General features: G+C 44.1%; 1 protein-coding gene across 1 annotated transcript; it reads right to left on the bottom strand.

Annotated features, from left to right (window-relative positions):
- Positions 1-12,471: 12,471 nt before the first annotated feature.
- On the bottom strand, positions 12,472-25,175 carry SMIM20 (small integral membrane protein 20). Its single transcript, XM_069593015.1, has 3 exons — positions 24,920-25,175; positions 13,887-13,943; positions 12,472-13,136 (listed from the first exon to the last, which is right to left on the bottom strand). Exons 1-3 carry the CDS (start codon positions 25,026-25,028, stop codon positions 13,099-13,101), a joined length of 204 nt encoding a protein of 67 aa, XP_069449116.1. The 5' UTR covers positions 25,029-25,175; the 3' UTR covers positions 12,472-13,098.
- Positions 25,176-25,804: the final 629 nt, after the last annotated feature.

Here is a 25,804-nt window from a genome sequence, read left to right as displayed (position 1 = left end):
TGTTTCCTACAGAGAAGCTCATTAACTGTCCTAAATAGTCAGCATTCTGTCATCGCAGCTAATTCATCTCCTAATGGGTAAAATACATTCACTGTGCTTTTCAAGGAAAATGTTGGCTCCAGCAAGGTATTCCTCAGATGAAGCAACAGTCCCACACTGCCCACAGTATGCCATCATCTTCCTGAATGAAGTGAGGAGTATGAGAATAGGAGTCTAGACGTGGCACGCAGTCTGGAGCTGAAAGTGAAAGTGTTACGATGAGCAGTGTCAGACTCTTTTCAACACCGTGGACAGTAGCCCGCCAGGCTCCTCTGTCCATGGAATTCTCCAGGTAAGAATACTGGAGTGGGTATTCTTCTCTAGAGGATCTTCCCAACAAATAGACATCAAACTCAAGTCTCCTGAGCTGCAGGCGGATTCTTTACCATCTGAACCACCAGGGAAGCCATCGGTAAAAAGATGGTTTCTCTCAGGCTATCAGAAGGTTGAATGCAGTTCTGAGATTTTCATTGCTACCTTGATGGAACTCCATCTCTAACCCATTCCAAGAAGTCTTGGGATCCACCAGATAAAAAGCTTCCTTTAGTTCTCTGGTTCTAAAATTCTTCAGTTCAGTTGAGTTCAGTCGCTAGTCATGTCCGACTCTTTGTGATCCCATGAACTGCAGCACACCAGGCCTCCCTGTCCACAGCATATTGGGCACCTACTGACCTGAGGAGTTCATCTTTCAGTGTCCTATCTTTTTGCCTTTTCATACTGTTCATGGGGTTCTCAAGGCAAGAATACTGAAGTGGTTTGCCATTCCCTTCTCCAGTGGACCACGTTTGGTCAGAATTCTCCACCAGGACCCGTCTGTCTTAGGTGACCCTACAAGGCATGGCTGATAGTTTCATTGAGTTAGACAAGGCTGCAGTCCACGTGATCTGATTGGTTAGTTTCCTGTGATTGTGGTTTTCATTCTGTCTGCCCTCTGATGGAGAAGGATAAGAGACTTATGGAAGAGACTAACTGAGGGCGAAACTGGGTCTTGTTCTGATGGGCAGGGCCATGCTCAGTAAATCTTTAATCCAATTTTCTGTTGGTGGGTGGGGCTGTGTTCCCTCCCTGTTATTTGACCTGAGGCCAAACTATGGTGGAGGTAATGAAGATAATGGCGACCTCCTTCAAAGGGTTCCATGAAAGCACTGCTGCACTCAGTGCCCCCAACCCTGCAACAGGCCACCACCAACCCATGCCTCCACCAGACACTCATGGGCAAGTCTGGGTCAGCTTCTTGTGGGGTCACTGCTCCTTTCTCCTGGGTCCAAGGTTGTGTTTGTGCCCTCCAAGAGTCTGTTTCTCCAGTCCTGTGTAAGTTCTAGTGGCTTTATGGTGGGGTTAATGGCGACCTCCTCCAAGAGGGCTTATGCCATACCCAGGTATACTGCACCCAGAGCCCCTGCCCCTGCAGCAGTCCACTGCTGACCTGTACTTCCACAGGAGACACTCAAGCACAGTTCTGTTTCAGTCTCTGTGGGGTCACTGGGTCCTGGTGTGCACAAGGTTTGTTTGAGCCCTCTAAGCATCTCTTGTGGGTATGGGGAGATCAGTGGAAAAATAACTCCAGAATGAATAGAGACAGAGCCAAAGAAAAAAAACACCCATTTGTGGATGTGACTGGTGATGGAAGTAAAGTCTGATGCTGTAAAAAGCAATATTGCATAGGTACATGAATCAAGGAAACTGGAAGTGGTCAAACAGGAGATGGCAAGGGTGAACATTGACATTACAGGAATCGGTGAACAAAAATGGACTGGAATGGGTGAATTTAACTCAGATGACCATTGTATCTGCTATGGTGGGGAAGAATCCTTTAGAAGAATTGGAGTAGCCATCATAGTCAATAAGAGTCTGAAATACAGTACTCGGATGCAATCTCAAAAACGATAGAATGATCTCTGTTCATTTCCAAGGCAAACCATCCAGTATCACAGTAATCCAAGTCTATGGCCTGACCAGTAATGCTGAAGAAATTGAAGTTGAATGGGTCTGTGAAAACCTACCAGGCCTTCTAGAACTAACACACAAAAAAGATGTCCTTTTCATTACAGGGGACTGGAATGCAAAAGTAGGAAGTCAAGAAATACCTGGAGTAACAGCCAAATTTGGACTTGGAGTACAGAATGAAGCAGGGAAAAATCTAATAGAGTTTTGCCAAGAGAACACACTGGTCATAGCAAACACCCTCTTACTTACTTACTCAGTTGTGATGGGGACACAACTGATCCCATGACACCTGTTAGTTGGTGTAATCATGTTAGGTCTTCTAGAGACTAGAGATGCAACAACGCAAGAGAAGACTCTACACATGGACATCACCAGATGGTCAACACCGAAATCAGACTGCTTATATTCTTTGCGCAGAATAAGAAACTCTATATAGTCAGCAAAAACAAGACTGGGAGCTAACTGTGGCTCAGATCATGAACTCATTGCAAAATTCTGACTTAAATTGAAGAGAGTAGGGAAAACCACTAGACCATTCAGGTATGACCTAAATCAAGTCCCTTAGGAATATACAGTGGAAGTGACAAATAGATTCAAGGGATTAGGTCTGATAGACAGAGTGCCTGAAGAACTATGAATGGAGGTTCCTAACATTGTACAGGAGGCAGTGATCAAGACCATCCCCAAGAAAAAGAAATGCAAAAAGGCAAAATGGTTGTCTGAGGAGGCCTTACAAATAACTGAGAAAAGAAGAGAAGTGAAAGGCAGAGAAAAGGAAAGCTATACCATTTGAATGCAGAGTTCCAAAGAATAGCAAGGAGAGATAAGAAAACCTTCCTCGATGATCAATGCAAAGAAATAGATGAAAACCATAGAATGGGAAAGACTAGAGATCTCTTCAAGAAAATAAGATATACCAAGGGAAATTTTCATGCAAAAATGGGCACAATAAAGGACAGAAATGGTATGGACCTAACAGAAGCAGAAGATATTAAGAAGAGGTGACAAGAATAAACAGAAGAGCTATACAAAAAAGATCTACATAACCCAGATAATCACGATGGTGTGATCACTCACCTAGAGCCAGACACCCTGGAGTACAAAGTCAAGTGGGCTTTAGGAAGCATCACTATGAACAAAGCTAGCGGAAGTGATGGAATTCCAGTTGAGCTATTTAAAATCCTAAAAGATGATGCTGTGAAAGTGCTGCACTCAATATTCCAGCAAATTTGGAAAACTCAGCAGTGGCCACAGGACTGGAAAAGGTTAGTTTTCATTCCGATCCCAAAGAAACACAATGCCAAAGAATGCTCAAACTACTGTACAATTGCACTCATCTCACACACTAGCAAAGTAATGCTCAAAATTCTCCAAGTCAGGCTTCAACAGTATGTGAACAATGAACTTCCAGATGTTCAAGCTGGATTTAGAAAAGGCAGAGGAACCAGAGATCAAATTGCCAACATCTGCTGGACCATTGAAAAAGCAAGAGAGTTTCAGAAAAACATCTACTTCTGTTTTATTGACTATGCCAAAGCCTTTGACTGTGTGGATCACAACAAACTGTGGAAAATTCTTAAACAGATGGGTATACCAGACCACCTAACCTGCCTCTTAAGAAATCTGTATGCAGGTCAAGGAGCAACAGTTAGAACGGGACATGGAACAACAGGCTGGTTCCAAATCGGGAAAGTAGTACATCAAGGGTGTATATTGTCACCTTGCTTATTTAACTAATATGCAGAGTACATCATGAGAAATGTTGGACTGGATGAAGCACAAGCTGGAATCAAGATTGCCAGGAGAAATATGAATAACCTCAGATAAGCAGATGACACCACACTTACAGAAAGCAAAGAACTAAGGAGCCTCTTGATGAAAGTGAAAGAGGAGAGTGAAAAAGTTGGCTTAAAACTTAACATTCAGAAAACTGAGATCATGGCATGTAGTCTCACCACTTCATGGGAAATAGATGGGGAAACAATGAAAACAGTGAGAGACTTTACTTTCTTGGCTCCAAAATCATTGCAGATGGTGACTGCAGCCATAAAATTAAAAGATGCTGGCTTTTGGGAAGAAAAGCCATGACCAACCTAGACAGCATATTAAAAAGCAGAGACATTACTTTGCCAACAAAGATCTGTCTAGTCAAAGCTATGGTTTTTCCAGGAGTCATCTATGGATGTGAGAGTCGGAGTATAAAAAAAGCTGAGCACCGAAGAATGATGCTTTTGAACTATGGTGTTGGTGAAGAGTCTTGAGAGTCCCTTGGACTGCAAGGAAATGCAACCAGTCCATCCTAAAGGAGATCAGACCTGAATATTCATTGGAAGAACTGATGGTGAAGCTGAAACTTCAATATTTTGGCCACCTTAGGCGTAGAATTGACTCACTTGAAAAGACCCTGATGCTGGGAAAGATTGAAGGTGGGAGGAGAAGGGGACAACAGAGGATGAGATGGTTGGATGGCATCACCAACTCAATGGAAGAGTTTGAGTAAGCTCCAGGAGTTGGTGATGGACAAGGAAGCCTGGTGTGCTGCAATCCATGGGATGGCAAAGAGTCGGACACGATTGAGAGAGTGAACTGAACTAACCAAACTACTGGTCACTTCCAAAGGCTGTTTTTAAGAAAGTGGCTTGCAACTCTAATACTTTGAACCAGGAAATGGGCTTAGGTTCCTTTAGGCTAAAGGCAGATGCTGAAATGAGGATTTAAAGACATGTCATTAATTTGGGAGGTGATATGAGAAGGGAGAAGTAGGACAGAAGAGAGAAGGATACCAGCTAAGGGGTGTCAGTGTGTCAACCGCTTCTGTGTACATCTGGGGCTCAGCCCCGTAGCAGGGCAAGAGTATGGTTGTTTCTCCACCAACTGCCATCCTCTGCTGCTGGGGGCTGTTCACCAGGGTCAACTCCCTAGCAGTTCTGACTTGCCCTGTGAGCGCACAGAGACCCAGTCTCTGGCTGGCTCAAACAACAGAAATTTATTTTCTCAAAGTTCTGGAGGCTTCCCTTCTTATTATTAGGAAGCCAGTCCTATTGGATTGGATTCCCACATGGCTCAATGACAAAATATCTGCCTGCGAAGGCAGGAAATGCAGGTTTGGTCCCTGTGGTTGGGAAGATCCCCTGCAGTAGGAAATGGCAACCCATTCCAGTATTCTTGCTGGGAAGCTCCATGGGCAGTGGAGCCAGGTGGGCGATATACTCCATGGGGGTCACAAAGAGTCAACCATGATTGGGCACGCACTCACGCATGCATATTGAATTAGGGCCCACCCATACGACTTCATTTTCTCTTAATCATCTCTCTGAAGACCTTGTCTCCCATGCGGTCACATCCTAAGATGCTGAGGGTGAGGACTTCAATCTATGAATTTTGAGGGGACACAACTGAGCCCATGACACCTGTTAGTTGGTGTAATCATGTTAGGTCTTCTAGAGACTAGAAATGCAACCACCCTCCTTGTCTTCCCACCCCTTTACTGGAAACACACCTTGAAGGCCAGGGCCTTGGGGACTGGCTATGCCTCATCCTCTGACACTCACTCCTTGTAATGTCTCTCATCATCACTGAAAATGACTGTGTCTCGCACAAGCTGGTGCAAATATGAATGGGGAGCCCCAGCGGGCCGAGGAATCACATGTTGAGTCAGTGAAGGACAGAAGTCACCCTCTGGGATTCTCAAGCTGCTGCCTAACAACAAACTGTTCTCCAAAGCTGCAGACCAAACGTTCGAAAGGCAGGAACCAGCAAAAACCAAGTCCATCTCTCTTCATTATGAAAACTAAATAATGGTTTTTTGCTTGAGCATTTTATGTCTGTAATGTGAGTCCACGTCAAATGGGAGCACAAATAAAAAATAGCCATTTTAGAAAGCAGATTTTGCTTATTCCACAAGATAAATCACCAGAGCTGCTGTTTTACTAGGAATTTCAAAACCAGACATGGGTTATATTTTTTCTGAAAACAATTGTCTTCATTTGAACTTCTCTGAGGGAGTATGTCCCTTTGGTTTTTCACTCAACTTAGCAAGGGCAGTGAGCTCCGTGCCCCCTACACGTGTTTATCCTGTATTCCAGCTCCACATTTATGGGGCTTAAGTGGCTCCAATGTATTCCAGGGCACATGTACTTAGCAGGGAAGTTCAGAATTGGCAACTCAGAGTTGCCCAAATTGATTCCACTTCTGCCTTAAGTAAACCTGCTCCCTCTGGTACAAACTTTTTTTTTTTCCTCCTCCCCTTGCAAGTCAGTGTATGCTATTAGAGGTTGAAAATAAAAGGGCTATTTTAGAAAAGAAGAAAAATAAGTTAAAAATCAGCCTGAGGTTCAGAATACTGCTGTGGGTTACTGTGCCTTCTTTGAAGAAACTAAATAACTTTGCTAAATTATAAGACATTTCAGCCCTACGTAATTTGCTCACATGGCACAATTTTTAGTGTGAAAATTTTGTTACGGTAAAATTCTCAGCCAGCAGGAACATCTAGAAAACTCATCTATCCAGAACAATGCAGAAACAGAAAGCAAATACCATTTTAAAAAAAGAAGAAATAAAGAAAAGAAAAACAAAAACACTTCAGGGAGCCAAAATGTCACAAAGCCCTTGCACTTTATCCTCACCAGTGCTTCTAAATCCACATGAAAGGCGTTTACTTTCATTCGATGCCAAATTCCAGAATTTTGGCTAATGCTTCCCAACCTCACTGCACACTAGAAGCAGTAAATCCGAGATGAAGCCAGAGCCTGCTCCTTATAACTATAAGGCAGGGCAGAGATAAGAAAAAGAGAAAAGCCAGAAATCTCACAAGCACAGTAGGTAAACGTCTGACCCACCCCAATAGTCCCTTAGGGACAACTGTATAATAAGCCCAAGTCATAAAGGAGGGCTGAATTATGTTCAACATCTTTTATGTAAGGTGAAAATAACATGTGGAATACATTTTAGAAAAAATGATTAAAATAAAAAGTTGAGATGCCTTGTTAAGACTCTCTTGGTTGCATGTGACAAAACCCAATCTAAACTGGTGCAGAAAGGAAATTTATTAACACTATTCATTAATCTAGAGCTAGCCTTGCTTCAGACACAGATGAACCCAAGAGATGTGAACAGTATTAAACCTGGCTTCTATCTCCTGTTGTTTTGTTTAAAAAAATTTTTTTATTTATTTTATTTATTTTTTTTAACTTTTGGGCTGTGCTGTGTAGCATGCGGGGTCTTAGTTCCCAGACCAGGATCGAACCCAAGCCCCCTGCATTGGAAGGTCAGGATCTTAACCACTGGACCATCAGGAGGTCCCTTCTGTTACTTCCTTCCAGGTTGTGTTAGTTTTAGATCAACTCTACCCTAATGGTGGCAAGATGGCTGCAAAATCTGGTGAATAACAGATTCTCCTCTAATTAGACCACACAAGCCAACAGGCAAGAGTAACTCTAGCTAGACCTGCCTTACCTGGTTTGTGCTCCACGTTCACCCCAGATCCAATTTCTGCTGGCCAGGAGTTTGCATAGAGGTTCTGACTGGCCAAATTTGGGCCATATGCCTGCTCCTGTGCTTGGGTTGAAGTTAACTCTACCCAAAGCAGGGAGACAGAGTGGGAGAAAGATGAACAAAAGACTTAGAGGGGAGTAGATGACCCCACGAGAGAGAGAGTAAGATGTTGGGCAAAGAGAGCAAGAGCAGTGATGTCAAAAAAAAAAAAAAAACAAGAGCAGCTATGTCAACAAGGAGAGAAAACCTGTACCCACTTAGGATATCCAGCATGGCTCTTTCTTGAGGATGCTGGATATAATTACTCTTCACATTCATAAATGATTGTCAGTTACTGATTTTTATAGTTCAAGATATGATCACGACAGTAGGAAATGATTGTGACTCTGGAGTTTTCAATTACATGACCAAATTCTCTTTTTTGCACTATTTGGAGTTTGATTTTCTGTCACTTGCCACCAAAAAGCTCTGGACAAAGCACCCCCCCCCCCTTTTTTTGGCATTTATTTTAATCATTTATGGTGAGATAGAGAAACCTAGGCAGATACTGTTGTGCACGGCAGCCTGACTCTTATAAGAAGCCGTGACACTTCATTTCTCTGCATCGTATTCAGAAGATCAGAGTTTGGGAAACACAACTTAGCGGAAGCAGAAGAGTGAAATCCCGCCCCGCTTCCGCTGCTGCCAATCTGCTGGGGGATGTTAGGGGAGGGCGACCTCCTGCTACTGCCTGGCTTACCTACTCCAGGAAAGACCGCGGTGGAGTTAATGTCCCCCTTCAGACCACATTCAGTGGAGCAGTGCGGCAGGCTACCTTCCCCCACACGGGGGCTGCCAATGAGGTGTGTATTTTGTTATCAACAGGCAGAAAAAACTGCAGAGGGCCTTCTGCACTCAGCAGGTGCGAGGGAGGTCTGGGAGAATGAAATCACTGTCCGCGGAGACCTGCCCGGGGCTAAGAAACCTGGATGTTTCATCTGCTGATGCTTGGGAACCCCGGGTCACCAGCAGCTGAGCCCAGGAACCCAGACCTGAGAACATCTCAGATCCATCCCCCTGTCAGTGCTTTTCAGACTACCTGGGGTGAAGCCCAGTTGTTCGTTCTAACCACCAATCCACCGAACACCTATAACATATAATAAAATTAATTTTATTAAAAATTTTAAAAAGCAAAAAAGTACAAAAGGAAAGCCCAACCTTTTAGAAAATTGAAGTATAGTTGATTTACAATATTGTGTTAGTTTCAGGTGTACAGCAAAGTGATTCAGTTATACACACACACACACACACACACACATATATATATATATATATCACTGTTTGAATTCTTATCCATTGTAGGATGTAAGACACAGTAAATCTTTGTTAAGGAAAGCCCAATTTTTAAAATTCGGATTCAAAAGATAAAAACTGCTATTGACGCTTTTCACTGTTTGTTCTTTTTTTCTGCACTTGGTTCACAGGTGACCATCCCACAGTGCTCTGGGGAAAGCACTCTTACTTTGTTTGAAAGTGTTCAGACCACTTCCTGCTTCCAGTAGGTGTCTGAAAATTAAGTAAAGCTTGTCGGTGGACATTGGAGAGTGTTCACCACATGGTCGTAAACACCATATCCTTCATTTGTTCCCTCATTCATTCTTTCCATTTCTCATTCAATCCATGCAAAATACTCGTGAGTTCCCACTGGATGTCAAGCCAAGGCTGGTGGGGTGGGCTCCGCCCACAGCGTGCATCCCAGTCAAACCATCTCTCAAAGGTATGCTTAGCTTTGCTGACTCTGCACCTGTGTCTGAATCCCAGGCATTTTTCACAGCTCTCTTGAAATGTCAGCTAGTCCATCAATGAATGCTGTCATTATTCTGACCTCTGCCAGTTCCCGGCATTCACTAGGTACCTTGCATACAGTATTCCTAACATCCCCAACAACAACAAAGGGGAAGTTTTATCATCCTTCCTGAACCCTCTGCTCCTCCTCCTGGACCATGTGGTTCTCTGGAAAGTTTCCTGCACGGAATACATTTATGAAAGTGAAATTGTGCAGCTCAAGGAAGTATTCAAAATCTCACTATACCCATGTAACTTGCATCCAAATTAAAAAAAAAATATATATATATATAGAATATAGCGCCTTGAAGACCTCCTGTATCTCTTTCCAGTCACTACCCCACTGCTTCTTCCTATGAGCAGTCTCTACCCTGAATCCCAATTCCATGGCTTAATTTACCCTGTTTCTATTCTTTATCTAAATGAAATCTCAAAGTACTCTTGCAGCGTGCTTTTGTTCATTCTGCATCGCTTGTGAGATTCATTGCATTGTTGTTCATTCTCATTGCTGTAGTCTATTGTGTGACTGTATCAGTTTACTCTTTGTACTGTGGATGGGCATTTGGGGAGTTTCCAGAGCTGCTGGGTTTTAGTCCATGCCTCTTGGTGGCTTTACAAATGCATTTCTACTGCATAAATAAATAGTAGAACTGCAGGGACACGGGGTTTACATGTACCCAGTGTCAGAAGTTACCCTGAACCTTGTTTAAGGCCCTTTAATATTCCACATTATCTGTGAATTTACATCATTTTTCCTTAACAGATTATAAGTGTGTTTTCAATTAAATAACCACTGTGCTCCAGCTCATTTTAAAATGACCAGTCTAACGTACAATATAAAATGGAAAACTAAGTGAGAAAGCAGAAATGAAAATAAGCTCAGAGGAAAAAAGAACAAAGGGAATATAATGGCTAGAATACATTCACAAGGTACTTTTCAAAAAGTTGGACCACAAATGTGGTGGAGCCTCCTATCAGCCAATACAAAGAGGGAAACAAGTTACACAAATCAATGTTCACAGGATAAATGTACCAACTGTTCAGGAGTGTGGCTATTTCTGGTGCTGAGATTTTTAAAAAGTCAACCAGTCTTCCTCAAGAGGATACTGTCTGACATTGAAAATGAAGGACCCAACAACTTCAATTGGCAACAACAAAGGAAATTTTATGTTACTCCCCTCCGGTTATAATCTCCCTCAACAGGCAACTCTGAGAGAACTAATGCAACCAGATACATGTTTCTCCAAAGGTGTAAGACCAAGAAAAAAAATAAACTAGACTCAAAGTGTGGTTCAGGTACCTGGAGGGGTCTCCAGGATCTTTCTAGGGGTATTGCATGATCAAAAATATTTTTACAATCCTACCAAAGGCTTTTTGCCTTTTTATGAGGGTGTAGTTTTCCAGAGGTCACATGACATGTGATATAGCAATAGATCAGACGCAGAAATAGACACGAGAATCTGAAATCTTCTATTAAGCCAGGCATTAAATAAATTTGCTCATTACTTTATTTTGGAAAATAAAATTTTTCACACCAAAATGTCAAATACTTTAGGTCTCCTATGGATATTTTTAAATATTAAAAAATTGTTTTAATTTCTAATAAATTAAGCATCTATAGATACAATCCACTTAAGAAAAAACACTTGGGAGTTCTCAAAAATTTTCAAGTGATAAAGGGTCATGAGACTATTTGGCGAATGTCCCCAAAAGTCACAAGGCCCAGAAGATAACTGGTAAAAAATGTTCTGTGATCAAATACATTTGGGAAATGTTACGTCTCTCTTGGAAATTGTGAAATGAGAAGCAAATGAACTTAATGACTCTGTTTCCTAACTGTATATGACTGTGACTAAGATCCCCTTTCGAGTGCTTTCCTTGTTACCCTGAAGCCACACCTGGGAGTGGCATGGATGAACTGCTGCTGTTGCTGCTGCTAAGTCCCCTCAGTCGTGTCCGACTCTGTGCGACCCCATAGACGGCAGCCCACCAGGCTCCCCCGTCCCTGGGATTCTCCAGGCAAGAACACTGGAGTGGGTTGCCATTTCCTTCTCCAGTGCATGAAAGTGAAAAGTGAAAGGGAAGTCGCAGTTGTGTCCGACTCTTCGCGACCCCATGGACTACAGCCCACCAGGCTCCTCCATCCATGGGATTCTCCAGGCAAGAGTACTGGAGTGGGGTGCCATTGCCTTCCCCGATGGATGAACTACCAGGCCTTATTCAACCCTCATTAAGTACCATCCCCTACAACCTGGGCTTCTGTCAAGTGTGGGCAGCACAGTCTGACACTACACCTCTGATAACATCAAGAGTGATCCTTTTTATAAACATCAAGGCAGATGAGCAGGACAGAAAACCTCTTTAATCTCTGCAAAAAGGTAGACCAAGGGCAGGGTCAAGGCCAGGACAAAGAGCCCACTCAGACTAAACTGAGTCTGTTCCAGCCGACAAACAGGCCATTGAGGCCCCTGTCATCTATGATGCTCAGACGCAGTCATTTCAGCTGGGTATCTTCCAAAGCAGATGGTATGGGCACTGGCCTCAGTCACAGAGAAATCTCAATTAAGCACCCACAGGATGCTTGATTCTTAAGTCACACCTCCTGGTGCCCCCTCCAAGGAAGAGTGGTTAAACGTACCCCAAATGAGTCAACTTCTTTTATTGGGTTGTTAACTGAGTCAATTAAATGTTAAGGAATGCTGACCAGAAACGATGACTTTGGAACTATCAATCTTATTTCTTTCTGACAGTAATTAACATAATTATGCCAGTATTCTATTAGGCCTACTCCCAGTTCACAATAATAAAATTATGTCATCAGGCAGCTCATCTAAAAGAGAGCACACAGCAATGTGCAAGGCACTCTGGGGGAATCAAAAAATGAAAAAGATGTTTCTTTTTTGAAAGCACAGAATCTAGATAACAGGTCAGAGACCAGAGAAGGAAACAAGTATTCTCATGCTCATCTCTGCAGCACGTGGTGAGCTATCTGGTAGAGAACTGTATTCAATAAACATTTGTCTCAACATATTTGCTATTTACCGCTAAGATTTTTACTTGACAAACACCACATAGTCAAATGTCTGGTCAAATATAATTCAGTCAAACAGTACTTCTCAGTATAATTAATGAGCCTATAAAAAAGGTACAAAAACACTTATACCATTATGAAGTAAGAGAAACCATTTTAATATACACATTTTCACTTCAGTCAATTCAACAATGATTTTTAATAGGCATGCAGACCCATTTAGTTTGCTTCAAATTTATTTCTCAATATGCAGCAACCTTGCTAATGAGATAGTTGAGCTGAACTATTTATTCTTAAAGAGTACAATGTACCTTGTCCTCAAAGAGTTCTATCAACTTTAACATTTTCAAAGAGCCCTATGAGGCTGCTCAATATGGTAGTTTTCCCCTGAAATTTCCTATTTGGAGGATGGCAAAACAGTCTAGAATCTTCCCCAGTCTACTGGTTGCCTGTATTCATATCACAGCTTGGCTGGCTAAGAGGTAGAGACTGAATAATATGTAGATAGCCTTCAAGCCCAGCTGAGTGAGACAGCTTCATTTTTAGAAAGGAAACCAAGTCATGAAAACCCTCCTAATAGTATGATTTGTTCCAGGGCTCTTTTAAGAAGGGACGTGATCCTCAGGCACAGGACTCTTTACGGCCTGCTGGAGTTTTCTGCTCCAGCCGGTGTTCTCTAGCCAGGTGGCTTACTGCACTTGCTGTAGGACTGAAAGCATGAAGTCTCTTGTCTACTTTCATAATTAGAGGTGGTGTTAGTCTTCTCATTTCCGGCCAAACGGATCCGACCACACTTTCAACCCTATAGAAAGAAACATGAGTTAAAAACAGGATCGTTTTTAAATTTCCTATCACTTCCCTCAACCCCAAACAAAGAGGATGACATCAGAATGGAGCCGTGCAGTTTCTCGGAGTTTGAGGTAGTCCGGGCAAGCTGCCGGAACCCCAGAATGGAACGGCTGGGCAGCCGTGGCAGCCGAGAGAGATTTTTAAATGGCTCAGAAACGGCCCCACAGTAGGGAGATATGTATCTGGCCTAGTTAAAAAATAAATTAAAAAAAGACCGTGGCCACAAGAGTTTTGGCTAATAAGCTAGAAACCTCTCATTCTCAGCCAACTTGGATTGTCTCAAAGTAACTAACCATTCAGCCATAAAGGGAAATTCTGAGCTTCTGTACAAAGCAGAATCCTGCGTCAATTAAAATAGCTCACAAGTAAACAGTATTTTCCCATGAGGGTAGTGTTTAAATAGGTGCTTGGTAAATAAGTCTGCAAAACAGCTATTTATGCTTCATAGTTAATTGCACACTTGTTACATGTTTATGCCCACTTATCAAACTCAACAGAAACATGCAAACTTGCAAAAACTATTCCGGAGTGAAATATTAAGAGGAAGTCTTAGGGTGGCAACCTCTAAAATGGCAACTGCTGAAAAATAATAACACAATCACAATCTAGCCTCAAAGTGAAAAAGATTTCTCTGCAAAGCACATACCTCCCCCCAATAATGCAGTATTTCACATGAGATTTTTGTCTTGATTTTTAAGTTTACCTGGTGGCTGCACGTCTTCTTGAATAATACCAGCTCGATTTATGGCTTGTTCCTTCTCTGAGAAACACAACAGAAAAATTACTCTTTAGAGAGGGGGTGGGGGGCAGAATGGTGGGACTCTTTGTATCTACATGGGACAATAAGAGAACAATATATCTGAGTGCTATTAAATTCAGAGCTGCCACTGCCCAGAGCCTTTAGGTAATGGAAGTTGGACCCTATCAAGCAAAAAGACTGGATATTTTCAGGGAAAGCAAGCAAGCCATACTTCAGAAGAAAAACTCCCAATGAACATCTTTTCTCGGTGATATCAGCAGTTTGGAAAGGCAACAAAAACAACAGAAAAAGAACAATTTTGAAAGAACTAGTGGGTGTGATGCGATGAGGGCAGGGCTGTTGAATTGATGGAACAGTACAATTAACAAGAAAACGATGCAGTTTGTGCCTAAAATGTACTCCACTGAAGGCCTAGAGCTAAATATGCTATGTTTTTGATAGGAAATAGAGCAGAAAATTAATCTTTGGGTGGGTGGCTTTGGTTTGGATAATTGAAGCTTCCCTAATTGACTGCAGGTGCTGCACCAATTAGTAAGCGCGTTCTAGTGACAGCAGCTTAGCTGATCTCTTTGGAGATGTCCAACAGGCGAGGGCCAAGAGAAATTGGGCATTTTATGTCTGTGGGCTTCAAGCACTCTGACACATCTTTCTAAGTGGTTTCAAATAAACCCAAGGGCTGTAAAAACAAAGACTTATTATTTTAAGTATCTTGACAAACAAATCGTGGCTTTTCAGCAGAAAGACTTGGAGCCAAAGGATGTTTACTAGTATATTATAGTAATTAAGTGCTGTAATCAAACCTCTGTTTTAATCAGGCTAAGAGTGTTTCTTTTAAATCCATATTTAACTCTTCTTTAATATTAGGCCATTTTCTTTATTCTGGCCTCTGGATTCTCACAAAGTTAAAAGAAACAGGGTGTTGCCAAATCGAATATTGATCGAACTTGCTTCTCTGGTGATACGACGGAAAGTCAATCCTAAGGGACCTATCTGAGGTTTTATCAATGCTAAGTTTTGCTTTGGCAACTAAAACACTGGGCAGTAGGGATCATCTGAATCTTGACATCCAATTCTAAGTGAGACAGAGAAGATACAGCACAAAGAAGCCCCTTATAGACAATGGTGACAGTTTCACTGGGCCTCTCTGAAGTAGCAGGTAAATGACAACCATGTCCCTATGGACCAAGAGATGCCAAAGGATGCCTTCCATCTAGAGAGGATGATAATGGAGCCTGAAGGTGTCAGACTTTCTAAAATAACTCAACACAAAAGACCGTCTTATTTCCTAAGAAGTTGAATCCCTGTAGGATTGAGCCCCACCATGCTGTCACCATGGAAGTCTCCAAGTATCGATGTGTCTCAAACATGCTCTTAGAAAATGCCAACTAGTACAAGACTACACTGTCATCAATAGTGCCAGGAACAAAAATAGGTATCATTTTTCATACCTAAAAGGTCCACTCTCCAGTATTACGGAAAAAGGAAGAGATGAGTTTTTTTTAAAAAAAACACTTGATTGCCCGAAAGCATTCTAGATGTCCAGATTTAAGAGAATCAGATAGCCTGGTGTACCGGAACACATTCTACAAGAGGCAGGTTGTACAAAGCCAAAGAAACTGGCAGTCTGCCAAGCATCAAAGGAAGCTGACTTCCAGTGACAACAGAATGCCTAATTGTGTTCTCACCTCTTACACTGCAATAGAGAACCAACAGAAGAGAAAGAAATCCCTGTCTTTACACTTCCTTGCTAATTGCTAATGAGGTTGGAAAGAGGCTGAGGATTTATTTTAAATAGACCATAATCTCTTTATAATCCTTGTCCTTATGCAACCACCTCTTTTTTTGGCTTGGACGGGCAATTTAAACTGATTTGTAGAACTAGTTCTTACTGAGTGATAACTGGTATTAGCATCCTATCTACACTCCCTGGTTCTTTTATCCATTAATGTTCCATAGTCCTTGAAGACCAAAACAATCTTATAAATTCACAATATGACACAAAGACACTTTATTTGTGAATGTGGGATATGCTTAAAGGCAAACAAACTGGCCCCTCGGGACTCAGCAAATACGTCCTGATGAAGCTGACAGTAGGTGTCTATTTTGCTGTCATTAGAGAAATAGCAGACGTCTCTGGGCTTCAGGTAAAGGGCAATACAGAAGTCAGGGGTTTAACTGTGTGGGCAAATCAGGATAAGCTAATTACTGACTTTTTGGTAGTAAGCATATTTCTATCAGGAGTGAAATGATTAAAATGCAAATACGCAGCACTGGGCTAGGAGCTTTGCAATGTCAGTTAGGTAAGTCCCCTCTCCAGTGTCTCAGCAAGCCCAACTCTGCCCCCTGGTGCTAAGGCAGTGAGCTGATTTGCAGTTTTAATCGAGGATTCTTAGTTATATTATTCAGAACTTAGTAATACACGCAGATGGGCTCATTTTTGTACGGTAGCAAAAGAGTCTTAAACCCACCTTTTAAGACTTTTTTAAGTTTTAAAGTTTAAGACTTTTTACAGTCTTAAACCCATCCTTATATTAAATGTCCATACTGTGAAATCTGTGTGACTTATTACTTTATTTAACGTTCACAGCAGATGGACGCAGCACACCACGCACCAGCTCCTCAGCGGTCTTGTCAGGGACGGTGCTCTTGGGGAGCACTAGCAGACAAAAGCCTAAAAGCACGTGCAGAATCTCACCTCGGGACCCTCTGCAGTGAGACCACCACCTCAAGAATACCCTCTCCATCTCCTCCTGCCAATGAACTAGTTAAAATACAAGCAACTCACCACCTGAGGTAACTGGCCAGATGTCAGCATCTGAATAGGGACTGTATAGTACATAAAAGCATTGCGTCAACATTAAATTTCCTGGATTAGATAACTGTGATTACGTAAGAGAATGTCCCTGTGCTCAGGAAATACATGCTGATGTCTTAGGTATCAAAGCTCACAAGGCCTGCTACCTAACTCTCAAATGGTTCAGCAAAATAACAGTAATAGTAATATGTGTATAATCTGTGAACATACACGTATTCTATGTATGTATGTGTGTACAGACATGTCACATACACTTCGGAAGAGAAAGCAAATGTGGCAAAATGTTAACAACTGGTAAATCTAGGTGAAGGACATAAAGGGATTCATTCCACTATTCTTAGGTTTTCTCTGTCAGCTGCATTTTTTTAACAACAAAAAAACACAACTGCAAAACAAGTATAAGGAAGTCTAACAACACTATTTCATGATGATTAATTCAAAGTCTCTTTTAAAAATAGCAAATATAAAATGAAAAAGTACTTTTCTAGTGCTCCCACTCTGCTGCAGTCTGCGGGGTGACCCAGGCTGGATGTGTGTGCCATGGGAGGGAGTGTGAGCCAGTGGCTGAGGGCACCAAGGGGCCACCAGAAGCACGGGCTCCTCCCAATGCTGGGAACACCTCTGTTTCTCACCAGGGTGTGTGATGAAATCCAGGCAGCTTTGTAAGGCCTGTTAGAAAAAAAGACTTTAGTCTGTGCAATTCATTTTCCTCAAGGTGAAAGGAATAAAAAGCATATTCTGAGCACTTGCCATGGAATAGGGAAAACGCCCTCTTAAGGTAAGAGGTATTCCTCATCAAGTGACTTCTCACAGGCCTGCTCCAACTATCACACACTGTGGGTGGGGGCACAAGGAGAGGAAGAATTGAGGGGTCATGGTTCTTCCACCTTGGCTTTGCTGGCAGACACTCCTCTGTCCTAAATGCAGGTGAAACTGGGCTTCATTAAGCAGCAGACAAGGCTGGGGAGTTTGGGTCGAGTATTTACCCAGCAATGAATGTGCTGCTGCTGCTGCTAAGTCGCTTCAGTCGTGTCCGACTCTGAGCGACCCCATGGACTGCAGCCCACCAGGCTCCTCCATCCATGGGATTTTCCAGGCAAGAGTACCAGAGTTGGGTGCCATTGCCTTCTCCGAATGAATGTGCTAAGTGACCCTGAACAAGGCCCCTAAACGTGGGGGCTGAATGAGCACAAGTTTCCTGGCAAAACCCTATGGTTTTATGCTTCTCCACACCTAATTAAAGTTAGTTAAAAATGTACAGGATCACAGGAAATGATCTTATTTTGTCTCATTTCATAGGTTGCCTTGAAATGCTGTTATTTTTAAAAGGCTACATTCAGGATCCCTGACTGGTTCTAAGACAAAACGCAATCAGGCTTCAAGCTGTATCACTTGCATGCTTCCCTAAACATGGGCTCTTCCCACAGTTGGGCCGACAGGCTGAAAGCTAAAAATTAACATCCGGACTCCCCTGCAGAAGGACTGCAGAACTAACTGAAGACTCTGGTTTCGGACTGACAATTGCCATCTCCCGGGGCTCATTTCAGTATCAGCTATCACGAGTCGAACTGACTTTGTATGCTACCTAACACTTGGTAAAGTCTGGCTGAGTTAGTTAAAGAGCTGAAGATCACACTGAATGTCAAGATGAAATTCAAGATGGCAGTCTTGCAATAGTGGCCTGTCTGCTTTTAAATCACAGAAGATCTTGGCTTTATTTTACATAAGGGGCCTTCTGCCTCTTTTCTACTGCCTTGAGGCTTATTTCACAAGGGGCCCAGGAACCTACCTACCCCCTATCCAGGCCAGCCAGCATCAGTCAAGCTGGCCCAGCTGAAAGGTCCCACAGTGACTTGGCTCTTGGGCCCTACATGGCCTGGGCTCCTTGCCAGCCTCTCGCTCCCCTTGTCAAGGACTGGGTGTCTGCCCAGGCCTTCCAAGGACTGTGGGCTTCTCCTTGGTCTGCCCAGAATTCTGGGGACCACAGAGGTATGAAGGAAAAGACCCAACAAGAGAGGCTAAGAAGGAGTGGATGAAAGGTAGGAACAAAAGAGCAAAGCCAGGAGTGCTGGTGGAGGTGGACCACCAAGCCCGAGGAAGAACGCGTCCGGAGCAGGGGCAGTCTGCCTGGGGTCTTGCCTCTCACGTGTAGTCACCCGACCTCCTGCGTCACAAAGAGAACAGAAGCCAAGGTGACCAGGAAGGACCTACAACCTCCCAAAGCCACACCGCCGTCAAGCTGTATCCATGCCCACCCTTCCTCCTCAACTGGTGGGAGAAGGGTCCTGCCTTGGGTCCAAGGCTCCTCCTCCATCTGACGTCGAGATTCCCCCACCTCCTCCAGCAGCCTTCTTTATCCAGAGGCCCTCTTGGCTCCCCAATGCTCCCAGACAAAACAGAACCTCTGCTTCCCTAGCCCCCTCGACCAGCTGCAAATACAATTCCTCATTCTCCTCTTCAGACAGCCCAACGTCTTTATACAGTCAACCTAATATATTATTTACTCTTCATCCGCTGCAATCTGCCTTCTCCCCACTGTCAAACCACTGAAAGCACTCTTAACAAAATAGCCACTGAGCTTCACCTTCTTTTTTGCTAAATCCAATGGATATTTTCAGTTTTTATCTTCCTTACTGTCTCTAAGCAGCCAAGCCCTGCTGATCACACCCTCTGCCATGAAGAGCTATCTTCCTGGGGCTTATGACTGCAGCCTCTTCCGGTTTTAAGGCCCTTACTCTGGCCAATCCTTGTCAGTCTCCTTAGAAGGCCCCTCCTCCCCTGCCACTTGCCCTGCAGACCTTCGAGTGCCAGTGTTCAGCTGCGTTCCATCCTGGACCAGCGGGTCGCTTTCAATCCCGGAATGCTGCCTGGAGCCGCACCTGCTGCAGTGACTCTGCTTCCCATCTGATGCTGAAGATGTGCTGTCTCTAGCTCCAGCTCAGACCCTGTGGCTCGGCTCCAGACTGGCACATCCCAGCACCTAGGGGAAACCTCCAGGAGCACATCCAGGTACCTAACACTCAATACATCTCAAACTGAACCGGCCTGTCCCTTCGCCCCCCAAACAGACTTCATGTATTCCTTAATGCCTAGCACCACATCTCTTCAACTGCTGGAGCCACAAAGCTGAGGGCCAGTCTCCTTCCTCTCCCTTGCTTGCCCTTGAGCTAATCAGTCACAAATCCCTATAGAGGGTTTATTTCTTAAACCTGGCTCCTGAACTCAGTCCTTCTGCCCATTCCCATAACCACCAGCATTCTGGTTCAGGCTACCGTCATCTCTCCTAAAGTCACAGGAAGCACAGCCTGCCTGGGTCTTGGCCTTCTTACCTTCAACCTTGGCCCTTCCGGCCCCTCCGCCAGATACAGTCAGAGATGCCTGGAAAGGCTGAATCTGATCACCTTGCTCTCCTGATTAAAACATTTCAATGACTTTCCACCAGCTGGACTCTGAGGACAGCAGAGGGTTATTCAAGTGTTTTAAAATAAGCAAGTGAGATGATCAAATTCTAAGAGCAAATGGCACAACAATAGGTTTTTCAACAGGCACAGTGGAAACCCTGGAGTTCTGTACATTTTCTGACACACACGCATGTATTTTCCCAGTTACAAATTCTCACCAAAGAGACACAAAGATGTATTTCAGAATGAAGAAAACTGAAACTAGAAAGGTGTGAGACAGACAGATCAGTGAATAAAGAATGTGGGTCAAGAGAGACAATCAGTGACTGTGTAAAACGCTGATGGTCCTAAGTGGTCTAGAGAAACAATCAGTGATTGCGTAAAACGCTGATGGTCCTAAGTGGTCTGGGGAGCAAGAAACACAAGGCAGGAGGGGTGGGGAGTGTGGAACAAGAGCTAAGGCCTTCTAAGGTCTTTGTTTATTTCATAGGAGGTAAAGAGATCCCTTGGACTACAAGAGATCCAACCAGTCCATCCTGAAGGAGATCAACCCTGGGATTTCTTTGGAAGGAATGATGCTAAAGCTGAAACTCCAGTACTTTGGCCACCTCATGCGAAGAGTTGACTCATTGGAAAAGACTCTGATGCTGGGAGGGATTGGGGGCAGGAGGAGAAGGGGACAACAGAGGATGAGATGGCTGGATTGGCATCACTGACTCAATGTACGTGAGTCTGAGTGAACTCCGGGAGTTGGTGATGGACACGGAGGCCTGGCGTGCTGTGATTCATGGGGTTGCAAAGAGTCGGATACGACTGAGCGACTGAACTGAACTAAACTGAAAGATATTGACTAGCTCTAAATTGTCAAAGCAATTTAGAAAAAGAAAACAGAATGTAAAACTTTCAAACTAGCAGAGGGCAAGAAAATTAAATAAAGAAGCCTTGAAGCAGAAAAGGACAGGAAAAAAAAAAGTAGAGACAAGATTAAATAGAAAACATAAGATAGGGAAAACAATCCAACATTTTAAAGATTATCAGACTGGATTTTTTTTAAAAAATCCCAGTTTGGGTTGCTTATAAGACTTAAGTAAATGCTTAAAAGACTTAAATAAATGCTAAATATAAGAGAATATATATACCAGGAAAACACTAACCCAAAGAAAGCTGGTAACTATGATGATATTAGATAAAACAGAATTGGGGAGGAATGTTAGGGGATAAAGAGGACTCTTACATAATGATAATTGAAAAAAAAAATTCTTCAGAACATTCTAGATTGTGAGCAACAACTAATATGGCCTCAAGACATATAAGTAATAGAATTAAGAATGATTTGGAACCATCATACACAGAATTCTGTACCCCCAAAGAAGAGAACATACCTCATTCCAAGCATACAGGGAACATTCACAAAAACTGACCTGTACCAAGTCACAAAGCAAATCCTGACCAGCATCAAAGAATCAAAATCACATGGTCTGCATTCTTCGACCACAAATGCAAAGAAGGTAGATAAGCAACGATAGTGTAACCAGAAAGACCAGGGTGGCTGCCGGGTAGAGAGCGGGGTGGTTGTGGTGCTGGTGGGGCAGGGAGACAACTCAGAGCACAGGCCGTGGGTGGCGGGAGAGGGGCTGGACAGGGGTGGGGCGGTGACATGAGAGGAGAGCTCTGACTCGTCCAGCCACATATATCCAGCACCTAACAGCGCCAGGCACACTGCTGTTAAAACACAGGTTTTTAAAAAATGGAAAGAAGGCCAAGTAAATGCTAACTGAACGTGCCGAAACGAATCGAAGCTCCGTCCTCACAGTGCATCTCCATGACCTGGTCACGAACGCCTCACCTGGGTCTGAGCATCTGCTTAAATCTCCTTGTCTCACTTCCCTGCCCCTGGAGCTCCTTATTTTTGAAATGTTTTTATGGGATTCCTAATGTAAAAATATGAACTTCCCTGGTGGCTCAGCAGCAAAGAATCCATCTGTGAATGCAGGAGACACAGTTTTGATCCCTGGGTCAGGAAGATCCCCTGGAGAAGAAAACGGAAACCCACTCCAGTATTCTTGCCTGGAAAATTCCATGGACAGAGGAGCCTGGCGGGCTACAGTCTATGGGTTGCAAAGAGTTGGACACAACCGAGCAACCAAAACAAAAATAAAAAATCAGTATTTCTACACCTTTTATCTCATTTAATTCACTCCAAAACATGTAAATTCAGTCCTGCAATTTCACTGTTACAGATGAGGAAACAGGCCAGGCTCAGAGAGGTTAAGTAGCTCATCTTAAGATCCTCTTCTAGGAAGGGACTTAGACCCTCATCTGACTTTCTCCCTCTATCCTCTTAGAGAGGCAGTATGGTGCCCTGGTGTAATAGTGAATGGCACTGGTTCAAATCTGAGACTCATTGGTTGTGGGTTTCTGTACAAGTTAACTGTTTTATACCCCAGTCTGTCCATGTATAAAATGGGGATGATGATCACATAGCAACTACCATAAAAGGTTGCTATTTGCACCAAATGGGTTAATATAGAAAAGGTGCTTGGAAGAGTGTCAGACATATAATCCATTTTCAATACATATTAGCTATACAGTATTATTTACCTGTTTAAGGACTCAGTTATAACTCAGATAAAAGTGTCCAAAGTAATTAAAATTGAACCAGAAATGTGGGCAGGTGTTGACCGCCTTACACATTTAAAAATGCTGATATTGTAGCCACACACTCAGCGCTCACTTAAAAGGCCTAATTCGTCTGTCTTAAAGTGACTCAGTTAACCATAGTCTATGGACCTGTAAGACTGTTGTTGGGAGACACAGCACAAACCCACACCCTGAACCAGAGGCGGGTTTCTCAATCTCGGCACCATTCACATGTCGGGCTGGGTAATTCTTTCTTATGGGCGGCTGTCCTACGTGTTGCACAAACTTTAGGAGTCTGGCCTCTATGTGCTAGATGCCAGTGGCACACTCACCCACCCCACCCTACCCCATGGCACCCATTTTGTGACAAGCAAAAATGTCTCCATAGAGAACCAAATGTCCCTGGGAGTCAAGAATCACCGCTAGTTGAAAAACCACTGCTCTAGTCTTCCTAGACTGAAACTTTGCTAGGGGGATCCAAAGCAGACCCTCTTGACTCAAGTTCAACTCTAGAGGCTATCATAAAAAAGTGAAGCAAGGAGTCTGTAAGGAGGGATAACACAGATTATGCAAGGCCTCACTCAACCCCACTTTTATTTACCCCGCACATGGGTGCACAGAGACAGGCTGGAAGGCAGAATGCAGAGACCATTTCAATACCAGGTGATAAAAAAGAAGCTGCAAGGAAATCTGAGTGTGTGCTTAAAACGCTCTGTCTCAGAAACAAAATGCTGTAGAATCTGTAATGGGCAGAGCATTTACACGGAGCTTTCGGCTTTAGATCGCCAAGCTTTCAGCCTCCGCTAATACTGTCAAGGGGCAAGGCTGGCCCTCTTCCATCTTCAGGATGATTCAGGTTTCCTGGAGAACAAAATGAGCCTCTAATGCCTGATATTTTCTCTCTGACAGATGGTTTCAGATGTATCAAAGTGCTAATCCTTGCTGAGGTATAGGTCTCAAGGAAGGAGAGTTTGGCTTTTAGAATGATAGGACTTGAATGATTAAGGAAGAAAATTACTCCCAGGATATTCGCCATTGTCATGTGAGCAGCCGGCTTAAAACCAAGGAAGACAGCAGAATGTGAAAAAAAAGATTTGAGGAGAAAGGAGAGGAAAAACTCAAAAATCCAGATTAACAGTTCAGGTTCGAAATATGTCCACTCAATGACATCTTTGGGAGTGGAAATGAAGTGGAAATAAAAACACCTTCAAGCTCAGGATAATGAGGGGCCATCCCTCCCCACAACATCACCATTCCCAGCTTCAGGGTGTGGAAGAAGGCCCGGAAACGAAGGCGGAAGTTGGAATATTATTCTTGCCACTTACTAGCTGTGTGTCCTTGGGCACGTAATACAGCCTCTCTGAGACTTCCCATCCATAAAACAATACTAACCTGCCTCAAAATGAGGTTGTATAAATTAAGTGATCCAGTATTAGTTGCTCAGTCGTGTCCGACTCTTTGTGACCCCATGGACTGGGGCTCCCTAGACCCTTCTGTACCTGGGATTCTCAAGACAAATAATGAAGCTGGTTGCCATTTCCTTCTCCAGGAGATCTTGGCAACGTGCTTAATGAAGACACATTATAAAGCCTCCAGTCAATACCAGTATGAACTAGGATTTAGTGTTGACCTACTATGTCAACTGCTTTTATTACCACCTTTGAGTCTCATCAGATGCCAGGCAGTTTTACAGATATTATACAGACAAAAGAGACGCAGTTCAATCCCTGGATTGGGAAGATCCCAGTAGGAAATGGCAACCCATTCCAATATTCTTGCTTGGAAAATTCCATGGTCAGGGTGGCCTGAAGGGCTACAGTCCATGGGATAGCAAAGAGCTGGACACGACTGAGCGACCCAGCATGCACGCACTCACGCACACACACACACAGATAACTACTACTGAGGATGGTGAAGGTCTCAGAGGTTGAGTCACTTGACCCCGGTCACACAGCCAAAGTCGAACCCGGGTCTCGCTGACTCGTGAACCAACCTCTGTCCATGGCCCCACGTGGGGATGATGAGGGAAAGCGGGGGGTTACTAGGGCCAGTCGGCCGCGCGGGGTCAGAGATCACTGTCACCGGGGCCGGGACGCCGCGTGGGGTCAGAGGTCACTCACTGTACTCCTCCAGCCGCATTAAGGGCCGGAAGTAGATGGGGTAGAAGGCGGCGCCGATCAGTGAGATGAAGCCGCCGAAAATGAGAGCAGTGCGCAGGTTCCGGGACATGGCTCCAGCCGGGGCTACCGGGACTCTCCTAGGGCCCCGGACTCTCCAAACCGGGCTCCCGCCGGCTGGGCCGTGACCCCGCTCGGAAGAGGAGGAACAGCTTTCGCTTCCGGGCCTTGGGGGCGGGGCTAGAAGTTGGGGCTGGGCCGAGGCAGAGCGAGGTGGGAGCAGGGGTGGGATCAGAGGCGGGGCCTAGGGTGGGTGGGGCTAGGAGATATTGGGCGGGGCCTCAGGCCCGGCGCACCGCCTCCCCGGTAGTCCCGGCATCGCTTAGCGCCCAGCGAGAGCCAACCGCTATTAAGAGTGGAGGATTAATTGCTCATTGCTCTCCGTTCCCAGTCCCTCCCCCAGTCGCTACCCGCCAAGCCTAATTTTTCTCTCAGCTGCCCCACCCACCGCTCTTCTGACCTTGTCTACCACTCCCTCCTTTACTAACTTCTTGGTTCTTTCCCCGCAACTGATTTGATTTTCCTCACTACACTAGGAGGTGAAGTGAAGTGAAGTCGCTCAGTCGTGTCCGACCCTTTGCGACCCCGTGGACTGCATAGCCTACCGGGCTTCTCCGTCCATGGGATTTTCCAGGCAAGAATACTGGAGTGGGTTGCCATATCCTTCTCTGAGCCACCGGGGAAGCCTCACACTAACAGGAGGTGGAGGATCTCTATAGCTCGTTGATTTAATCCTCGAATCTTTTACTAAGTCACTTAAGTCGTGTCTGACTCCCTGCGACCCTATGGACTGTAACCTGCCAAGTTCCTCTGTCCGTGGAATTCTCC

This window comes from Ovis canadensis, chromosome 6 (genome assembly GCF_042477335.2).
Source record: "Ovis canadensis isolate MfBH-ARS-UI-01 breed Bighorn chromosome 6, ARS-UI_OviCan_v2, whole genome shotgun sequence".
Taxonomy (NCBI): Eukaryota; Metazoa; Chordata; class Mammalia; order Artiodactyla; family Bovidae; genus Ovis; species Ovis canadensis.
Note: the sequence above shows the minus strand (reverse complement) of the source record. Positions and strands in the feature narration are given on the sequence as shown.

Coding starts and splice junctions, on each gene's coding strand:
- SMIM20 (XM_069593015.1), bottom strand. CDS start 25,028: ATGTCCCGGAACCTGCGCACTGCTCTCATTTTCGGCGGCTTCATCTCA. Junction 13,944..24,919: donor AATGCGGCTGGAGGAGTACA/GTGAGTGACCTC, acceptor TGTGTTTCTCAG/AGAAGGAACAAGCCATAAAT. Junction 13,137..13,886: donor AGAAGACGTGCAGCCACCAG/GTAAACTTAAAA, acceptor TTCTTTCTATAG/GGTTGAAAGTGTGGTCGGAT.